The following is a 16,103-nucleotide window of genomic DNA, read 5'->3' as shown; positions in this document are numbered from 1 at the left end:
GAGGATGAAGTTGTCATTTTATAATTGAGTTTAGAATTACACTAAATTTCCATCTGGCCTGGTTTTTGGCCTGGTTTTATTATCTTCTCTAGCGTAGTGTACATTTATGACAGCAAAACTGATATCCATTGAAATCATGAAGAGGCAGTTATTGAGCCTCTGCACTAGGATGTGTTGTCTACAAGGCACTAGCATGTGTTGTCTACAAGGCACTAGCTGGGGCCTACAGAATAGACAGCACACAGCTCCCTTTCTAAAGGAACAGAATCTCTAGTTTTAGAAATGGAACACAGCATGTTGAAGGACCCATTTGAAAGAGCAGCATTTTAACAAATGCAGGTTATTGTGGTTAAAGCTAACCTGTAAGTTCTGAAATGCTATGCAGTAAATTGTCCCATGGAAAATTCTCTGAAGACTCCTAATGTTGACTAGGCTTTAGAGAATGCAAAATACATAAATTGGTGAAAGCATTCCTGATGGGATTAAGGCACTAAAACTATGCAGTGGGAAATCTGGCTTGCAAATATTAGTAGAGGTTTCCTTTGTGGAAAGTAAAGAACAACTTTTTAAATGTACTTTTGATGATTGGAGAAAGGATTGAGCAGTATCCTAAGTCATGTATCAAAGAGAAAGCCAAGAACACAATACAATTTGCTGCACCTCAGTGTTCTAAACACTTTGTTCCTTCATTGATTCTTCCAATACACATTTAAAAAATACTATGTAAAAGTTGTGGTTAAACCAGACTGGAAATGGGAAAGGATAGGAAGATGAGAAAGAAAAGGATGCCGCTGTCCTCAAATAGTTCACATTCCTTTAAGGGTCTTGTAAACTGATGGTAACTGCCTGCCTGTAAATTCAGTCTTTGCTTATTTGTAGAGCCCGATGTAGCTTCAAGTGATGCCACAAATATTCAGTGTAGCATCCGACGAGACGGAGACAGCTATGTAATTAATGGCAAGAAATGGTGGAGCTCTGGTGAGTGTTCAGATGCAGCCCTTGAACAATACAGTACATACAGTTTCCTGATCTCAGCGCTTTAAATTCTGCCTATAGAAAGCACTTTCAAGTTCAGAAATAGTAAATAAAAAGAAATTTTAGAACAACCTGTCTTCATTAGATGATGTTTATTTTAAAAGCAAATACATTCCTTTTCCTTTTACAGTCTATGAGGTATCAAATTCCTATTAGTGTATACTCCTTTTTGACATTGTAATTTCTATCAAAACTAAATTTAATAGGGGCACACTACATGGATTATAATAATTTATACATAATTCTATTAAAATATAAGCTGTATATGTACATTAGGAACAACGCCATTGTTACATTTTTTTCATTGCTTGCCAGTACAAGGTTAAAGTGAAAAGTAAGAAACTTTATGCACAGGAAAATATATTGTTTGGTCAGCTCTCAGTAATAGATTTCATAGATGGATGAAGCCTATATGGAAATATTAGACCCTGGATAAATAGGATGATCTGGGGATTGCTTCTAGAATATTCGCAAAGCAATAAATCTGACATTTATTAGGATAACCAGTTTATTACTAAAAGATGTTGACAGACACCATGGCAGCAAATTAGAAAGTTATCAGGAATGTATTAAAAGGGCCAGAGAAGTTTTTTATGTATTTTTGTTATTGTTAATTACATTCTTCCTGGGGTTTTATGGAATCACTTACAGATTAAGAAATGGGAGGGGGGGAGATAGATGAAATTTTGCTGCATAGTTGATCAAGTATTAAAATTATACAGGGAAATCATTCTTATGTTAAAATTTAGTTAATTTAAAATAATTCAAAATGTTTCTTAACATAAGCCTCTTTATTACTCTGTTTTAAATGCCCTAACTCAGAGCACAGAGGTTTCATTTATTTATGCTGTCACTAGTCCTGTTTTCCCATATCATTCACTTTCATGTTTTGTGCCTTTATTCTCTTATTTCCTCTTCTGGGCTGCTCCCCTGACCTCCTCCCTACCCCAACCCCTTCTTCATTATGCGTTGCAAGCACAGAGTTTGAGATTTGAGTTCCAGAATGTTGCAGATGTTTTCCCTGAGGGCGCAGCCTCGTTCCTACAAGTCCAAGCAGGAGACAGAGTAATCTGGCATTTAAATGCTAAAAGTACTGGTCGGTTCTGTAGGAGCTTCGGAATCGAAAGGAATCTCCTCCACGTTCTGTCTCTGTCTTCTCCAGGACCCGTATTTCTTGGCAACTTTCATAATGTAGTTTTTAAAAGAGGCACCCATGAAAACGTACAGGACAGGGTTGAGGCAGCTGTGGAAAAGCGCGATGCTCTCGGTGACCTGGATGGCCAGGTCCATGCGCTTGCTCAGGTCGCAGTCAGTGATCAGGGCATAGATGATGTCGATGGCCTGGCAGAACTTGACAATGTTGTAGGGCAGCTGGGTGACGATGAAGACGATGACCACTGCGAGCAGAACCTTGAGGGGTCGAGATTTTTTGATGTTGGGCGTCTTGATGAGGGTCCTGGCGGTGATAAAGTAACACACGCCCATGATCAGAAAGGGCACGAGGAATCCGATGCAGATTTCCAGCATCTGAATGGACGCTTTCATGGAGGTGCCCAGGTGGTGCGGAAAGATGGGGAGGCACCGCGCCTGGTGGGTCACGGTGTAGAATACCATCTGGGGGACACTCAGCAGGACGGCGGCCGTCCAGACACAGGCGCACACCCACCTGCAAGGCCTGCCCACGCGCCCCGGGCCCGGGGCTGTGGTGACAGCCGAGTACCTGTCGACGCTGATGCACGCCAGAAACTGCATCCCAGAGACGAAGTTGATGGTGTACAAGGCCGACGTGACCTTGCACATGACTTTCCCTAGAACCCACCCGTGAACTGCGTTCACCGCCCAAAAGGGCAGCGTGAACAGGAGGAGCAGGTCGGCCACCGCCAGGTTCAGTATGTACACGTCGGTCTTGGTTTTCTGCTTCTTGTAAAAGGCATAGATGGCCACGACGATGGAATTACCCGCGAGCCCGATGACAAACGCGATGGTGTAGAAGGTAGGCAGGAAGACTTTTGCAAAGTTCCTGACTTCTTCTTTTATGCAGATCACTTCGTACTCACTATAGTCGTGGGTGCCGTTCAGTTCGTTTTCCTCGTAGTAGTAATCTGTCGACTGGTTGTGCCCCAACGCCATGGCGCCGACCTGAGTGGCAAAGAGAACGAGCAATATTCGTTTCGGTACTACTGGGAAGGAAGAGCCTCCTTACCTGGCATCTCTGTTCTTTTATTAGCAGCTACAGGGTGGCTCTAAGATGCTTGAGCCTGACTCTGCCTCTTTGAGACACTTTCACAGAAGCCACATTGAAGGATATCCCCAAGATTAGTTTCTCTTCCTTTTTTTTTTTTTTTAAATAAGTCTGTGGGAGCTGGGATTACACAGGGAAGATAAAAATAATGCCCCCTGGGGGATTTTCTTAACCATTAAACCCTAAAGAAAAGCAGCCAGTGTTACGCAGAAATAGCTTTTAAAATAGGAAAAGTTAGGTTTCCATTAAAAGGAACCAAAAATGTTATAATTCTTACATATAAAACTCTGTGGTTCTTATGTAGTATATGGAAAATAGAGTAAATAACAATGTAAAAACTAGTTTAGATAATTTATATTATAAGCTATTTATATGTTTATTTTAAATTAAATAAATTGCCTCAGCTGTTATACTTAATTTCACTACATGGCATTTATAAAACAAAGTTTCCTTTACTTAGCTGGCCCCTAGACCTGTCATTCCCTGCTTATCCTGCACTAATATTTGGTAGCATTTCCCTAATCACGAAGGCTTAAGCCCCATGATTGATGACATCTCTCAGCCCGTCATCCCTGGTTTCCAATCAGTCCTGAAAATTCTGATTTCATCTTCCAACTAGGTTGCAGTTCTGTTTCCTCCTTTTAATCTGCACCCCTTGCAGTACCACACAGTTTGACCATCACTGTTTTTGACCTGGCCTCTCTAGACCCTTCCTAACCACAGCCTACAGTTCTCATTCCTTCCAGCCATGCCTTGTCAATACTTTTCTTACTGCCCCCAGAGTGCTATGTCTCTGAAATGTCAAGCGGTCTCTCTTCTGCTAAACTCTTCCCCTAAAAGATATATCTCTTCACCTGAAAAGTCACCACACAAGCTCCTTCCCGTGATCCCCACAGCTTCCCACTACCTCTCACGTACTGATTTGTCAGCAATTTCTGGCACAGGGCATGCTGTGGCACACATGTTTACATATAAATCATCGTGTTCCTCTGTCTGACACACTGTTTCCTGCCCTTGCCTTGAAGGGCCAATTCCTACTCCATTCACTGGGATGCCTTCTCCCCAAGAGACTTGCCTGATCTAATAGCTCTCCCAGCACTAAAATCCTGCTATGGAAGAGATGTGTCCAGACTACCATTCCTAAATCCCTAAGAGTAGGACCTTTTTAAAAGATCTCTGTTTATAACGAATACCCTATAAAGTGTCTGGCACACACTAGGTGCTCAGTAAATACTTGCCAAAGATTTGTTTGATTTGCCAGCAGGTTTAAAGCTGTTACTCTAAACTGGACTCTCCCGCCAGGAATTTCCTGTCTCACCTTTAAGTTATTTTACTATTTACTAAATATGTGTAGTGGTAATATTGAGATAAATTTGCACAGGATTCACAAATTTTAAAATGTATCTCGTAATGACATCCAGGGGCATTATTAGTGCGGGGTTTAGTTATGCGTCTTCTTTGGCTTTTCTGTCTCTCTCTGGTTATTATTGTCCTTGGAAGAATGTCAGCTATTCTTGTAAAATCATGAATGAACTCATTTTCAAAAGTGTGCCCACTTATGATTCTTATGCCGGCTAACCCTTGTGGGGTGAGTACAGAGAAGGATAGGAGGATCCTCCATAGAAAGGGAAGATGCCACATAGAAGAGCTGCTTCATTGTGTAAAGACCAGATGCTGCACGGCCATTTTCAATGACAATTTGTATCCTTAAGGTTATTTGAAAAATGCCAACCTGGAAGCCCACTCTGGGCTTCACTGGCCCGTGTGTTAATAATTAATACAAAATTGCCTTTGTTCTTTCTTCCCCTTTACCATACCTGATGGTAAGAAGTTCATGTGGCCAAATTATATATTACGGAAGGGTATTTTTAAGTAAGAATCAGTATTACTAAAAATAGGAGTGAAAAGAATAGGTATAGAAATTATTTGCAGGGCCTGCCTTTGTGACCCAAGGGGTCAAGCACATCACTGTGAAGCTATCCCCAGCCACTGCAGCATGAGTTCGATCCCCAGCCTGCCAGGTTGCTACCCACATGGCACAGCAGACCTCTCCTGTCTCGCCCACTGCTCCCCTCAGCAGTGTATTTCGGTCAGTCTGCCTGTTCTATTCCCCACTCTGTCTCTGGTGAATCCTCTCACCCCCCACACCTCTGGCCTGTACCCCAATTCTTGTATATATAAATAAATAAATTTATAAAAAAAAGAAATTATTTGAAGAAATGATCCTCTGGCAGATGCATGGAAACACTTAAATGTCTTTATATCATTATAAGAAAAAAAAAGGGCTTGTAACTCAAAGCAAAAATAATAACAGACTAAAATCTGTTTTCTTATTAACAAAGTTTTACAGGCAAGTAATGGTATTAAAATAGCATTTCATCATGTTACTTTCAGATTTTGTTTTAAAGCTAAATTTAACAACTGTTTTCAAATAGTTCTTTTGCACATGCAAATATTCAAGACTTTATTGCACCAAGTCTCTCTCTATTTAGGTAAATACAGAGTCTTGGGGCTTAAAAAAAAAATGAATTCCCTGTTAGAATGAGAAAAAAAAGAAAAAAAACCAACCTGTTCCAGTGGGCAGAGGAGTCAGTCTTGAGTGCAGAGAGTAAAAATCAAATGACCTAACTCCGGCCGCTTTTGTTTTCGTTTTATACCCCGCCTTTGTCTTGCATCCAAGAGGGCTTTCCTGAAATTTAACCTTGTGAGAGCTTGCTCTTCTATTTTCTAAAAAATGTGACCATCCCGTGAAGTCAAGTTCAAGTTCTTAAGTGTCCTTGGATACAAACTTGAAAAGATTCTCTCTCCTTTCAAAAACTCCAGACCCTTCCAAGTTTGCACTTAGCCAAAAGGAAAAGAAAGTGCCTGAAGCTGAGGCACTGGCTGCCAAGCCACAGGAATCTGCACGCGAGCCGGCAACCGGCAGTAATAGGTAGCATTCAGGAAAATACTCTTTTGTCTAGGAAAGAAAAAGAAAATACTTTTAACCCAGAAAGTTATCTTTTATAAAGACCAAATTTCAGACTGAATTCTGAGTCATCTTAGTATTTTTTATGTCATATCATTTAATGTCAGTTAATGTTCTACTTAAACTATCAGACTCTCTCTGGCTTCCTTCTACTGCCTATTTTTGACCCCAGAGGACTCTATTCCCCATTTTTTACCTTTTAGTCACCTTTTCCTTTCAAGATCAGTACCTATGTACCTTCAAAATCTTCTGTCTCGGGAGGTAGCTTATCTTTCTCCACCTGTCCCAACAAATGAAAGTTGGAGAAAAAAAAGAAATTTATGCAGACTTAGTCTTTGTGGCCTGCTTGAACTCCCCTCACATTTGCATACAGTTCCCTCCTTTATTTTCTGTGCCAGGCTTGGCTCACACTCCACTTGCAGACTTAAGTCAGCCCTTACCATGCAACTAATCTGACTTTCTTGTTGAGTCACAGAGAGGAGGCCCTTAGGATCGTGGCCGTCCTCTTCCCACAGTCTGTGTCTGAGGGTACAGCCAGCCTCTCCTTGCTCTCTTCTCTTTGAGGAGGACTCATTTGCTTGCAGCTAATGGAAATGCCTGCCTGGGTGGCCTTTGCGATTTCCCTCATTGTAAATGCTCCCACTGTGGGCGACATCAGGCCAAGTCACTGACGGCTGAGGTGCCAAGAGATGAGCAGGGGCCGTGCTCCTGAGCAGGCCCTGGCGCGCTTCTTCTAGACAAGGCGTTGCTCCTCTTCTGGGGGCCCATCATTCCACTACTCTCACCAGCTTCCGAAGGACACCCCTCTTACGTTATTCACACCCTGGCTGGACTTTGCTCTTTCCAAACATCCTCTTACCTCTTGTTCATCTTGGCCTGATGTATTTTGGAGCCCGAGGACATGGAGGAGCAGCCGCTGTGAAATTCTCACGGGACTTTCAAGATCCTACGTCTGCCGGCTCCGACTGCTTGTCCCTCTGCTTGCTTGTCCCCCACGCCAGCCTCCTTGCTGGATTGGAATTTATCAGGCGCAGTCCTCCTTAGCACTTTTGTCCTGACTCTCCTCTCTGCCTGGAATGTGCTTAACTTAATACTTGCAAGGCCCACACCCTCATCTCGCCCAAGTCTTCCCATTCACTCCCTCCTTACCAAGGCAATTCCTGAGTAACCTATTTTAAACACCCCTCACCTGCCTGTAATCCTAATCTACCCCACTCACAGCATTTATTATGTGCTAATGGACCATATCGTTTATGTGACGTTTGCTGTCTGTTTTCTTTCAGCCTGCATTAAAATATAAACTTCATTAGAGCAGGAACTTTGGTTTGCTGTATTTACTGATACATCCCGAGTGCCTGGAATAGTGCCTGCCACATAGTAGGTGCTTAATAAATATTTTTGGGAAGATTTTTATTTATGCGTACAAGAGCTAGGGTATCGGCCAGAGGTGCAGGGATTGAGAGGATTCACCAGAGACAGAGTGGGGAACAGAAACAGGCAGACTGACTGAAATACACTGCTGAGGGCGAGACAGGAGAGGTCTGCTGCGACATGTGGGTAGCTCCCTGGCTGGCCCGGGATCGAACTCGTGCTGCAGAGGCTGCGGATTGCTTCATAGTGCTGTGCTTAACCCCTTGAGCCACCAGGGAGGCCTCTTAATAAACATTTTGAACCATAAATGATCCTGCTTCCCTTCTGATTATTCTCCCGTTTCCCCTGCCCTTGATACTGCGCTTCTTTAAAGACTTGGCTGTACAGTTGCAGCCTCCTTTGTTAACAATTGCATGATCTCCCCAACCCATGTAACTCCTGCCTAAGATACATCTCCCACTTGCCAGTGTCCCACCTCCTACTCAGGATTCAGATTCAGGCCTGAGCTTAACCTTACTTAACCCAGGAGGCCTTCCTTAGCCTTCTAGATAAGATCAGAACCATCTGGTCTTTACTCAGCTAGTACTAGCATACTCAATCATCAGGACTTAATACATTTTCTGTCTTCTACAGTGATCTCATATCCTGCTCTCTCCTCAGCAGTTAGCTCTATGCCTTACTCTATACCAGTTTACTGAATACTAAATATATGAATGAATGAATCTGTGTTTAAGTAAGTTATCTTCCACAGACCTTTAAGTTAGATTTTCAAGAGCTGGAATTTTAGATTCAGATCTTCCGTCGTAGCCTATTTCCACTTTATTATACAATCTCTTATAATTCTTTGTTAGCCCATGAGGTCATCTATTATAGAATGTTGCTAAGTATTTAATAGGAGCTCTCTCTTTACTTTGCCTCATCCCCACTGATCATGAGCTTTCTTGTAAATAGGATTCTTCCTGTAAACCAGTTCCAATCTTTGTGTCTTTTAATTTTGCTGACTCAAGTTCATGCCCAGCCCTTGGACATAAGGATCTCCAGATCAAGCTGCCTCTCGCCTCTGCAGCCGGCCTCCCCGGCATCAGTTTTGCATTTCACAGTTTCAGTTACCCCTGGTCAACCGCAACCAGAAATGTTACGTATAACAAGGTGTTTTGAAAGAGAGGTTTCATTCACATAACTTTTAATCTATTGTTATAGTTGTTCCTTTGTTATTATTGTCTTTAATCGCTTGTTATGCCTAATTTATAAATTAAACTTTATCATAGGTATGTATACTATATTGCAAAAAGTATAGTTTATATAGTGCTCAGTAGTATCTGCCTGGTGTAGTGTTCAATAATACTATATGGTTCACTACCATTTCAGGCATCCGCTGGGGGTCTTGGAATGTACCCCTCACAGATACGGTGGAACTACTGCATTTTTGCGGCTCTTTAGACAGAGCTAGAATAGACGATGTTACTAGGGGGCACTTGGTGAAATATGAAAGGCGATCGTGTTGTCCTGTCGGTACGCAGCTTTTCAACCAACCTACTTGATGCTCCTCTGCGCCTTTATTTCTTGTGTACATTTCTTCTTCTACGTCTCATGCCCTGAAGATCTGAGTCTTCATGGTTCCAGTTGGTTGCTCACTGTGCGTCACCCACCTTTACCTGCCCTGACAGACATTTCCTCTGTTCGTGAGGAAACTCTCCAAACCCATTTCTCAATCTCCTGCTTGTGGTGCCATTTTACTTACTAAGAGATGTTGGGAAAGTGATCTGACTGCATCCCAGCTGATTATCACAGAAAATACCCCTCATCTTGAGACATGCATTGAGCGTTATTGAGCTAAACCTATGATTTCTTTTTTTAAAAAACATTTATTTTTTTATTTATTTATGCACACAGAGCTGGGGTGCAGGCCAGAGATGCAGGAGGTGAGAGGACTCACCAGAGACAGAGCAGGGAGCAAAACAGGCAGACTGACTGAAATACACTGCTGAGGGGAAGCGGGGTGAGACCGGAGAGGTCTGCTGCACCATGTGGGTGGGTCACTTCCTTAGTAGGGGGCTGAACTCAGGCCACAGTAGCTGGCAGATAGCTTAATAGTGCTGTGGCTTTAACCCCTGCACCGCCAGGGAGGCCCTAAACCCATGATTTCTTTTAGTGCCCATAGCACACATTGAATTCATAAGAGTTTTTACTTAGCATTTTGGCTTAAACATTTGCTAAAACATTTCCATGTTACTCCAAACTCACTATAAATGGCATTTGTACGAGCTAGAGAATGTGTACAGATTATCATAATTCTCCTCACCTGTCCTATATGTCTCCTTATAAAACATTTAAAATGTTTCCAGCACTTTGCTGCTACAAATAATGTCATAGAGAGCATCTTTGTATCAAAGATATTGTGGGAAACTGAACTCAAACTAATCTTGCTGAGTGTTGAAGAGTGTGACTAACCATGTGTCACTACCCCTTTTTTCTTGCGCAAAGATAGTAGTATTACTGTTCACACAGTAAAAATAATCCTGAAATTCTTTCCAGATAAACGCCTAGAAAGCTCCCTTGTTTTCGTAGAAGGTTCCATTTTAGGCACGTATCACAGTACATTTAAAGGCCTTCTATCTGCAGATATGGGTTTATGCTTAATTCTTTAGTCATCTCATGCGGCTGTCATTTCATTCAGGAGTAACTTTATCTGTCAGATAAATCGCAGAAGTTGAGTTGATGGATCAAAGAGTAAACGAATCTGTAATTTCGATGTGTGTTGCCAAATTGAATCCCACGGGGAATGGTATTACTCTGTCCTTCTCCCTGTAAGGTATGGAAGTGTCGATTTTCTGAGAACCTTGCCAACAGAATGGGTTATTTGACTACTACTTTGCTTTCTAGATGACCAGTAATAGAACACTGCCCCCCTTTCCTTGTGAGCCATAGTGAAATACTTTCCCCAAACGTTTTTTGCTTCTTAATTTTATTTTTTGAGGCCAACACTCTTATATAGATAAACCAACTGATCTTTTGATTTCATTTATCATATTTTAGTTTAAAATTTCTTTCCCATCCAGAAAGTTCATAAACAATAGCAGGGACATGTAACATTTATTGAATACTTATTGGCTATAAACTTTCCCAGAGGTGGGATAGTGAATTTAAAAGCTTGTTTTCCCAATTAAATGTCATATACTTCAAGAGAACACATAAGATTATTTTCCTTTATAGGATTGTATGATAAATGGGTTTTTTTTTTTTTTGGCAGATGTTATTGTAAAACAGTACTTAGCTCATAATGACTTTTAATTTCAACTTGAATTAAAGCTAAGTATTTGTATAAAAGACCAAGTGATGTTTAAGCAGTTAGTCCAGAAATACAATGTTTGTAAAAGAAATATCCTTGATATTTTATGAATGGCTAAATGTGCTTCAAAATATAAAGCTGCTTGCACCACATTCTTTATTGTAGCAGACCACACCCATACTTAACAATCATGATTTTTCTCTGTCATCCCTTCTTGTGTTAGAGAAGGATTTTGTCTGATAACCATGTGGTTGTAAGAGACTAAGTAAAAGGCAAATGTCAAGGATATCATTTACAGCTTGACTTAACCCTGACACTTGAACAGAGTTGAAATACCACAGAGTCTGGATTAAAAACAAAAGTATCTATGCCATCTGTTTTCATTCACAAAGGCGTGTGACCTGGCAGATATATTTAAGAGTTTTCCAGCCTATTCAGATTTCCTCTAATATATCTCATTTTCGACATTTGGCATCCTGTTCATTAACTAAAATAACAAAAAAGAGCAAAAACTCTCTTTAGAAGAAGGACATTTCAGCTGCTGTACCTGCCAAATTTTGCTTGTGTTTAGGATGAGATGATGTTATAATAAAGTGTTGCATATCTCATGGTTGTTGTCTGAGGCACAGTAGAGTTTTGGTCACTTACCTCCTGAGCACCAGTTGACTAGGAGCTTTGACTGCTAGTCATTGACTCCTGCCATTGACTCTATGACAGGAGTATTATACTGCCTCGCACTAGCTTGAGAAAAGATCAACACTCAGAGTACTCTTTCTGCTGAATGCACGTCACTCTTGTACCATCGTATAGTGGAAAAACTGTAAGTCAGGCCATCATAAGTCAGGGACAGTCTGGGTGTGGGTGGGGCATCTTTTCTCGTTAGAATGTGTCAGATGACACGTCCTTCTCTAAAGAGAATCCTTTCAGAACTGATTAAATGGCAGATTCCACGCAATTTGAAGGAACCCAAATTGCCAGCGTCAGTTTTAAAGCAGTGGCATTCTGATATTAACTCTATTTTGTACTTGTCATTCACGATGCAACAGGTCTTAGAATAATGGTGTTTCATCATAATATTGATGAGCCCAGTGTTGAACAAAACTATGTCTTTTGAGAGCCTGCTTTCTTCTATGTCATTTTGCCTAAAGCTGAGGTTTCCACAAACCTTGAGCAACATTAAGTGAGCACTTACTATAAGATTAATTGAGGGGATTATGGTTTTAAATTCTTGGTTTTAAAATTTTAGAGCTTCTAAGATTGCTAATTTTGCTGATTCTTATGTGGCCATGTTTTGAGGTGGTCGTTCAGCTGACATTGACCATGGACACATGAACATACAAGAACTCGGCACACTGGGTAAATGATGGCCTGGTGTTGGCGAGGTTTAAAAAAGAAAACTGGGGGAGCTGCACCTCTGATGTGGTGGAATAAGCGCCTCAGATAACCTTCCCACAGATAACAATTGAAAGCTACAAAATACATACAGACCTCCACACATGCATCAGTACACACACGCAGATGGACCTGCAGGCTCTGGGGAGTGACTGAGACGGGCCAATTTGGGGTCAGAGTCCACACTGGAGGCCGAGAGAGGCCCAAGCGTGAGTTTTCCACTTTGAAGCTTTGGCCTGAGGACACTGTGTGGTATAAGAAAGCTGAAACTTCTCAGGGAAACTTGGTCTTGTGGCCTGAGGAACCCAGGACTGCTGGGAAATGATGGGGTAGGGCGGTTAACCCAGGAAAGGAGAAGGTCGCATGTGTAAACTTTGCTCCTGTCTCTGGCTGATTGTTCCAAAGTCAGGCACAGGGCAGACTTAGGGCATCTGGTAGACACAACTAAAGAGCTAAACTGAAATTTGATCTTCCACCCACCTAAATTCAGACAGACTCTGTAATTTAACTAAGTTTACTGCCCAGTAAAACAAATGCATCAATGCTTTTTGCAGGAATAACAGAATCTAGAGTCTCCAAAACCAGAGTCACCATGTTTGGAATACAATCTAAATTAGTCACCAAATGGAAAATGAGGAAAACATGACCCATGTTCAAGGCATTAGCCCCTCCCAAATGACTCAAATGTCAGGATTATCAGTTGCGGTATCACAGCAGCTATTATAAATTTGCTCAATGAGGATGAGAAAACTAAAAATATCCAACATATCAGAAGAAAATATAAAACAAAAAAGAACCAGTTGGAAATACTATAATTGAAAAGTAAAATACCTGAAAAAAATGTCAGTGATTTTTTTCCCAAGTGAATGAGCTTTGTAACATAATGGAGATGACAGAGGAAAGAGTTAATGAACTTGAAAATAGACCTGGAGAAATTATTCAATTTGCAGAAAAAGTGGAAGGAAATGGAGAGGCTCAGGGAGTTATGGGACAGTGTCAGAAGGTCTAAAATATGTGTGGGTGGAGTTCTAGAAGGAGTGGGGAGAGGGGAGATCGGAATTTAGAGGAGCATCCAAATAATGGAATGTAATTACTCAGTGCTGTAAAGAAAGGAGCTACCAAGTTAGGGAAAGACATGAAGGAACCCGAAATGCAGATACTAAGTGAAGGATTCATGCTGTATGATTTCAGCTACATGATATTCAGGAAAAGGCAAGATTTGGAGGCATTAAGGAGGCATTAAGGAGGCATGAATAAATAGGTGGAACACAGACGATTTTGGGGGAAATGAAAATACTCTGTGACACCATAATGATGACTCCATGTCATTGCACCTTTGTTCAAACTGTACAACATCAAGAACAAACTGTAAATTATGAGCTTTGGGTATTATGTGTCAATATGGTTCATCCTTAGTGGGGGATGTAGATAATGGGAAGGTTATGCGTGATGTGGCCAGTGGGTGGCTGGGAAATCTCGGTACCTTCCCCCAACTTTGCTGTAACCTCAAAATTCTCTAAAATAAGATCTTTATATATGTAATATATCTATAACAAACTCTAATCATGCTAAAATTGTCATTTATTAACGATATAACGTGAATACATTTAACTTGAACTAGGGACCTTTGTTGTCGCATGTCAAGACACAGACTAAGGACTTTTCAAGACATTGTGAACTGTTCTGCTTGAACAGCTGTCGGAGTCCAGCTCGGGTAAACAGGATTAAGAGAGGAATCTGATTGAGCCGAGGAAATAAAGAAATGACAGACACAAAATAGAGTTTAAGAGAAGCGGGACCCAGGGGACGCGAGGCCTCTCATTCCTGCTGAAGCATCCCGAGAGCCTGGTGCAACTTGTTTTTATTGATACAAGCAGCCCCTTCCCTCAGGTTAATTACCGGACAATGAAGTATTCTCTTTGCATTTGGCCTTGTCGGGCACACATTCACGCCAAGGTTCTGCGCCATCAGGTGATTTTATTTCTTTTTCTAATTTAGATTGTCCCCTAGACATAGTTCTGCAGGCACAAGAAAGAGCATCCCCATCTGTACACTGGCCCGTCCTCCCACCCGAGCTCATCGATCTTTTAGTCATGACCAGTCTTCTAGCCACAACCTTGATGTTTTCCTTGTCTCAGCACTGCATGCCTTAGGGGTCTCCAACAAACAGCATTGCAGTTCTTTTGTATTTATGAAAATGCCTTAATTTTTCTTTAATGAAAACCCAATTCATTCCTTTCCAATAGAATAACTTCCCATTTTATTTTATTTGAAACAGTGGCATCCAGTAATAAGAATGTGTTGCAAAATGCCCCAGAAGGGTAGAAAAAATGACTTTACTCCTTGTCTCATACACCATATAGACAACAATCATGGATTTGGGGGGAAATGTTTTTTTTTTTTAGATAATTTTGCCTAGCAAATTTGTTGTTTGAGTACAGTGTGGCATCTAATGGCTATCATTTTTTTTAAATTTCCTATTCCAGTTACTTAAAAGGCTTCTCCCTCCCTTTCTAGTTATAGACAGAATCATAAATGAACTGATTTACCTGTGAGGCAAAGTTCAGTGCAGTTACCCTGGAATTCCCATACGTCCCTTTCCTGGGATCCACAACCTTCTGGATCATTTGGCTTCCTTTTTTCTTGATTTATTCCTTTATCTTGTTTGAGTGCATTCTTCTTGAGAAAAACATGCATAGTTGGTAAGTTCTCTGAGGTCTTACATGTCTGAATATGTATTCATTTTGCCTTCATAGTAATTGGTATTTGGGGTGGGGTAGGACTTCGAAGTTCAACTCTGTACTGTTGTCCCGCATCCCCTGCTGGTGATGAATCGATGCAAGTGTAATCCCTGTGGCTTTCTACTCCAAGTTCTTTGATAAATTGTTCCCTTCATTTTTATCGCTTTCATTTTTCTCTGCGGTGAGTGCCTTTCCCCCCAGTATTGGTCTTCTTATCTTTGTTCTGCTGTTTTCAGTTTCTGACTTTTCCCTGTGGAAATGAGGGGAAATTTTCTTCACGTCACTTTTAGTGCTTCTGTTAAAGGTTGTTTTAGCAGCTGTGTTACTAGCTAAGGGTTCTCATTTGTTGTTCTCAGGTTGTTCATAGTCTCCTTTTATGGTTTTATAGATGCAATTCATTTAGAGCTCTCAGAATTCATTCAGTAGTTTTGTTGTTTGACTTAGCTCAGTTTTTAAAGGTCTTCTTTGTTTCTTTTTTTTTTTAAAGATATATTTATGCATACAAGAACTGGGGTGTAGGCCAGAGGTTGGGGAGGAGTGAGAGGACTCACCAGAGACAGAACGGGGAACAGAACAGGCAGACTGACTGAAATACATTGCGGAGGGGAGCAGCGGGTGAGACAGGAGAGGTCTGCTGCGCCATGTGGGTAGCTCCCTGGCCGGCTGGGGCTCAAACTCGTGCTGCAGAGGCTGCGAACAGCTTCGCAGTGCTGCGCCCGACCTCTTGCACCACCAGGAAGGCTCCCTCTTTGTTTCTTATTGTTGTTTTCTCCCCCTTTGGTCAGTTTTACAGTTTGTCTGTTTGGGTCAATGATTCTCCTTCATGCTGCAGACTCTTCACGAACAGCAGATCCCTGCTTTTCCTCCCATCCTGAAGCCAAAGGGAAGGGGAGCTGGTTGAGGTTATTATTAATACAGAGCTTTTCTCCAGCTATTTTTCTTTCCTGAGTGGGAAAGAAAGTTCTCACTTTAGTCAGCTGATGGGAAGTTTGGTCTCAGGCTGAACGCCCCTCGTCTCAGAACAACTATTTAGTTTTGTGTCACACTGGCCATGTTTCCTCTTGA

General features: G+C 41.5%; 2 protein-coding genes across 2 annotated transcripts in view; one reads left to right on the top strand and one right to left on the bottom strand.

Moving 5' to 3' along the window:
• The window catches only part of ACAD11 (acyl-CoA dehydrogenase family member 11), a gene marked incomplete at both ends in the record, with an annotated part of 59,942 nt that overhangs the window by 28,613 nt on the left and 15,226 nt on the right, over positions 1-16,103 (top strand). The window contains one exon of the mRNA XM_084248422.1: positions 880-978. Coding sequence (XP_084104548.1) covers positions 880-978 — 99 coding nt within the window. The remainder of the gene's footprint in view (positions 1-879; positions 979-16,103) is intronic.
• ACKR4 (atypical chemokine receptor 4) lies at positions 2,113-3,540 on the bottom strand (the record flags this gene model as incomplete). The annotated part of the gene is made up of 1 exon (XM_084247015.1): positions 2,113-3,540. Exon 1 carries the CDS (start codon positions 3,163-3,165, stop codon positions 2,113-2,115), a length of 1,053 nt encoding a protein of 350 aa, XP_084103141.1. The 5' UTR covers positions 3,166-3,540.

The sequence above is a fragment of the Talpa europaea genome, assembly GCF_964194135.1.
Source record: "Talpa europaea genome assembly, chromosome: 11".
Taxonomy (NCBI): Eukaryota; Metazoa; Chordata; class Mammalia; order Eulipotyphla; family Talpidae; genus Talpa; species Talpa europaea.
This window is presented reverse-complemented; position numbering and strand designations above follow the sequence as displayed.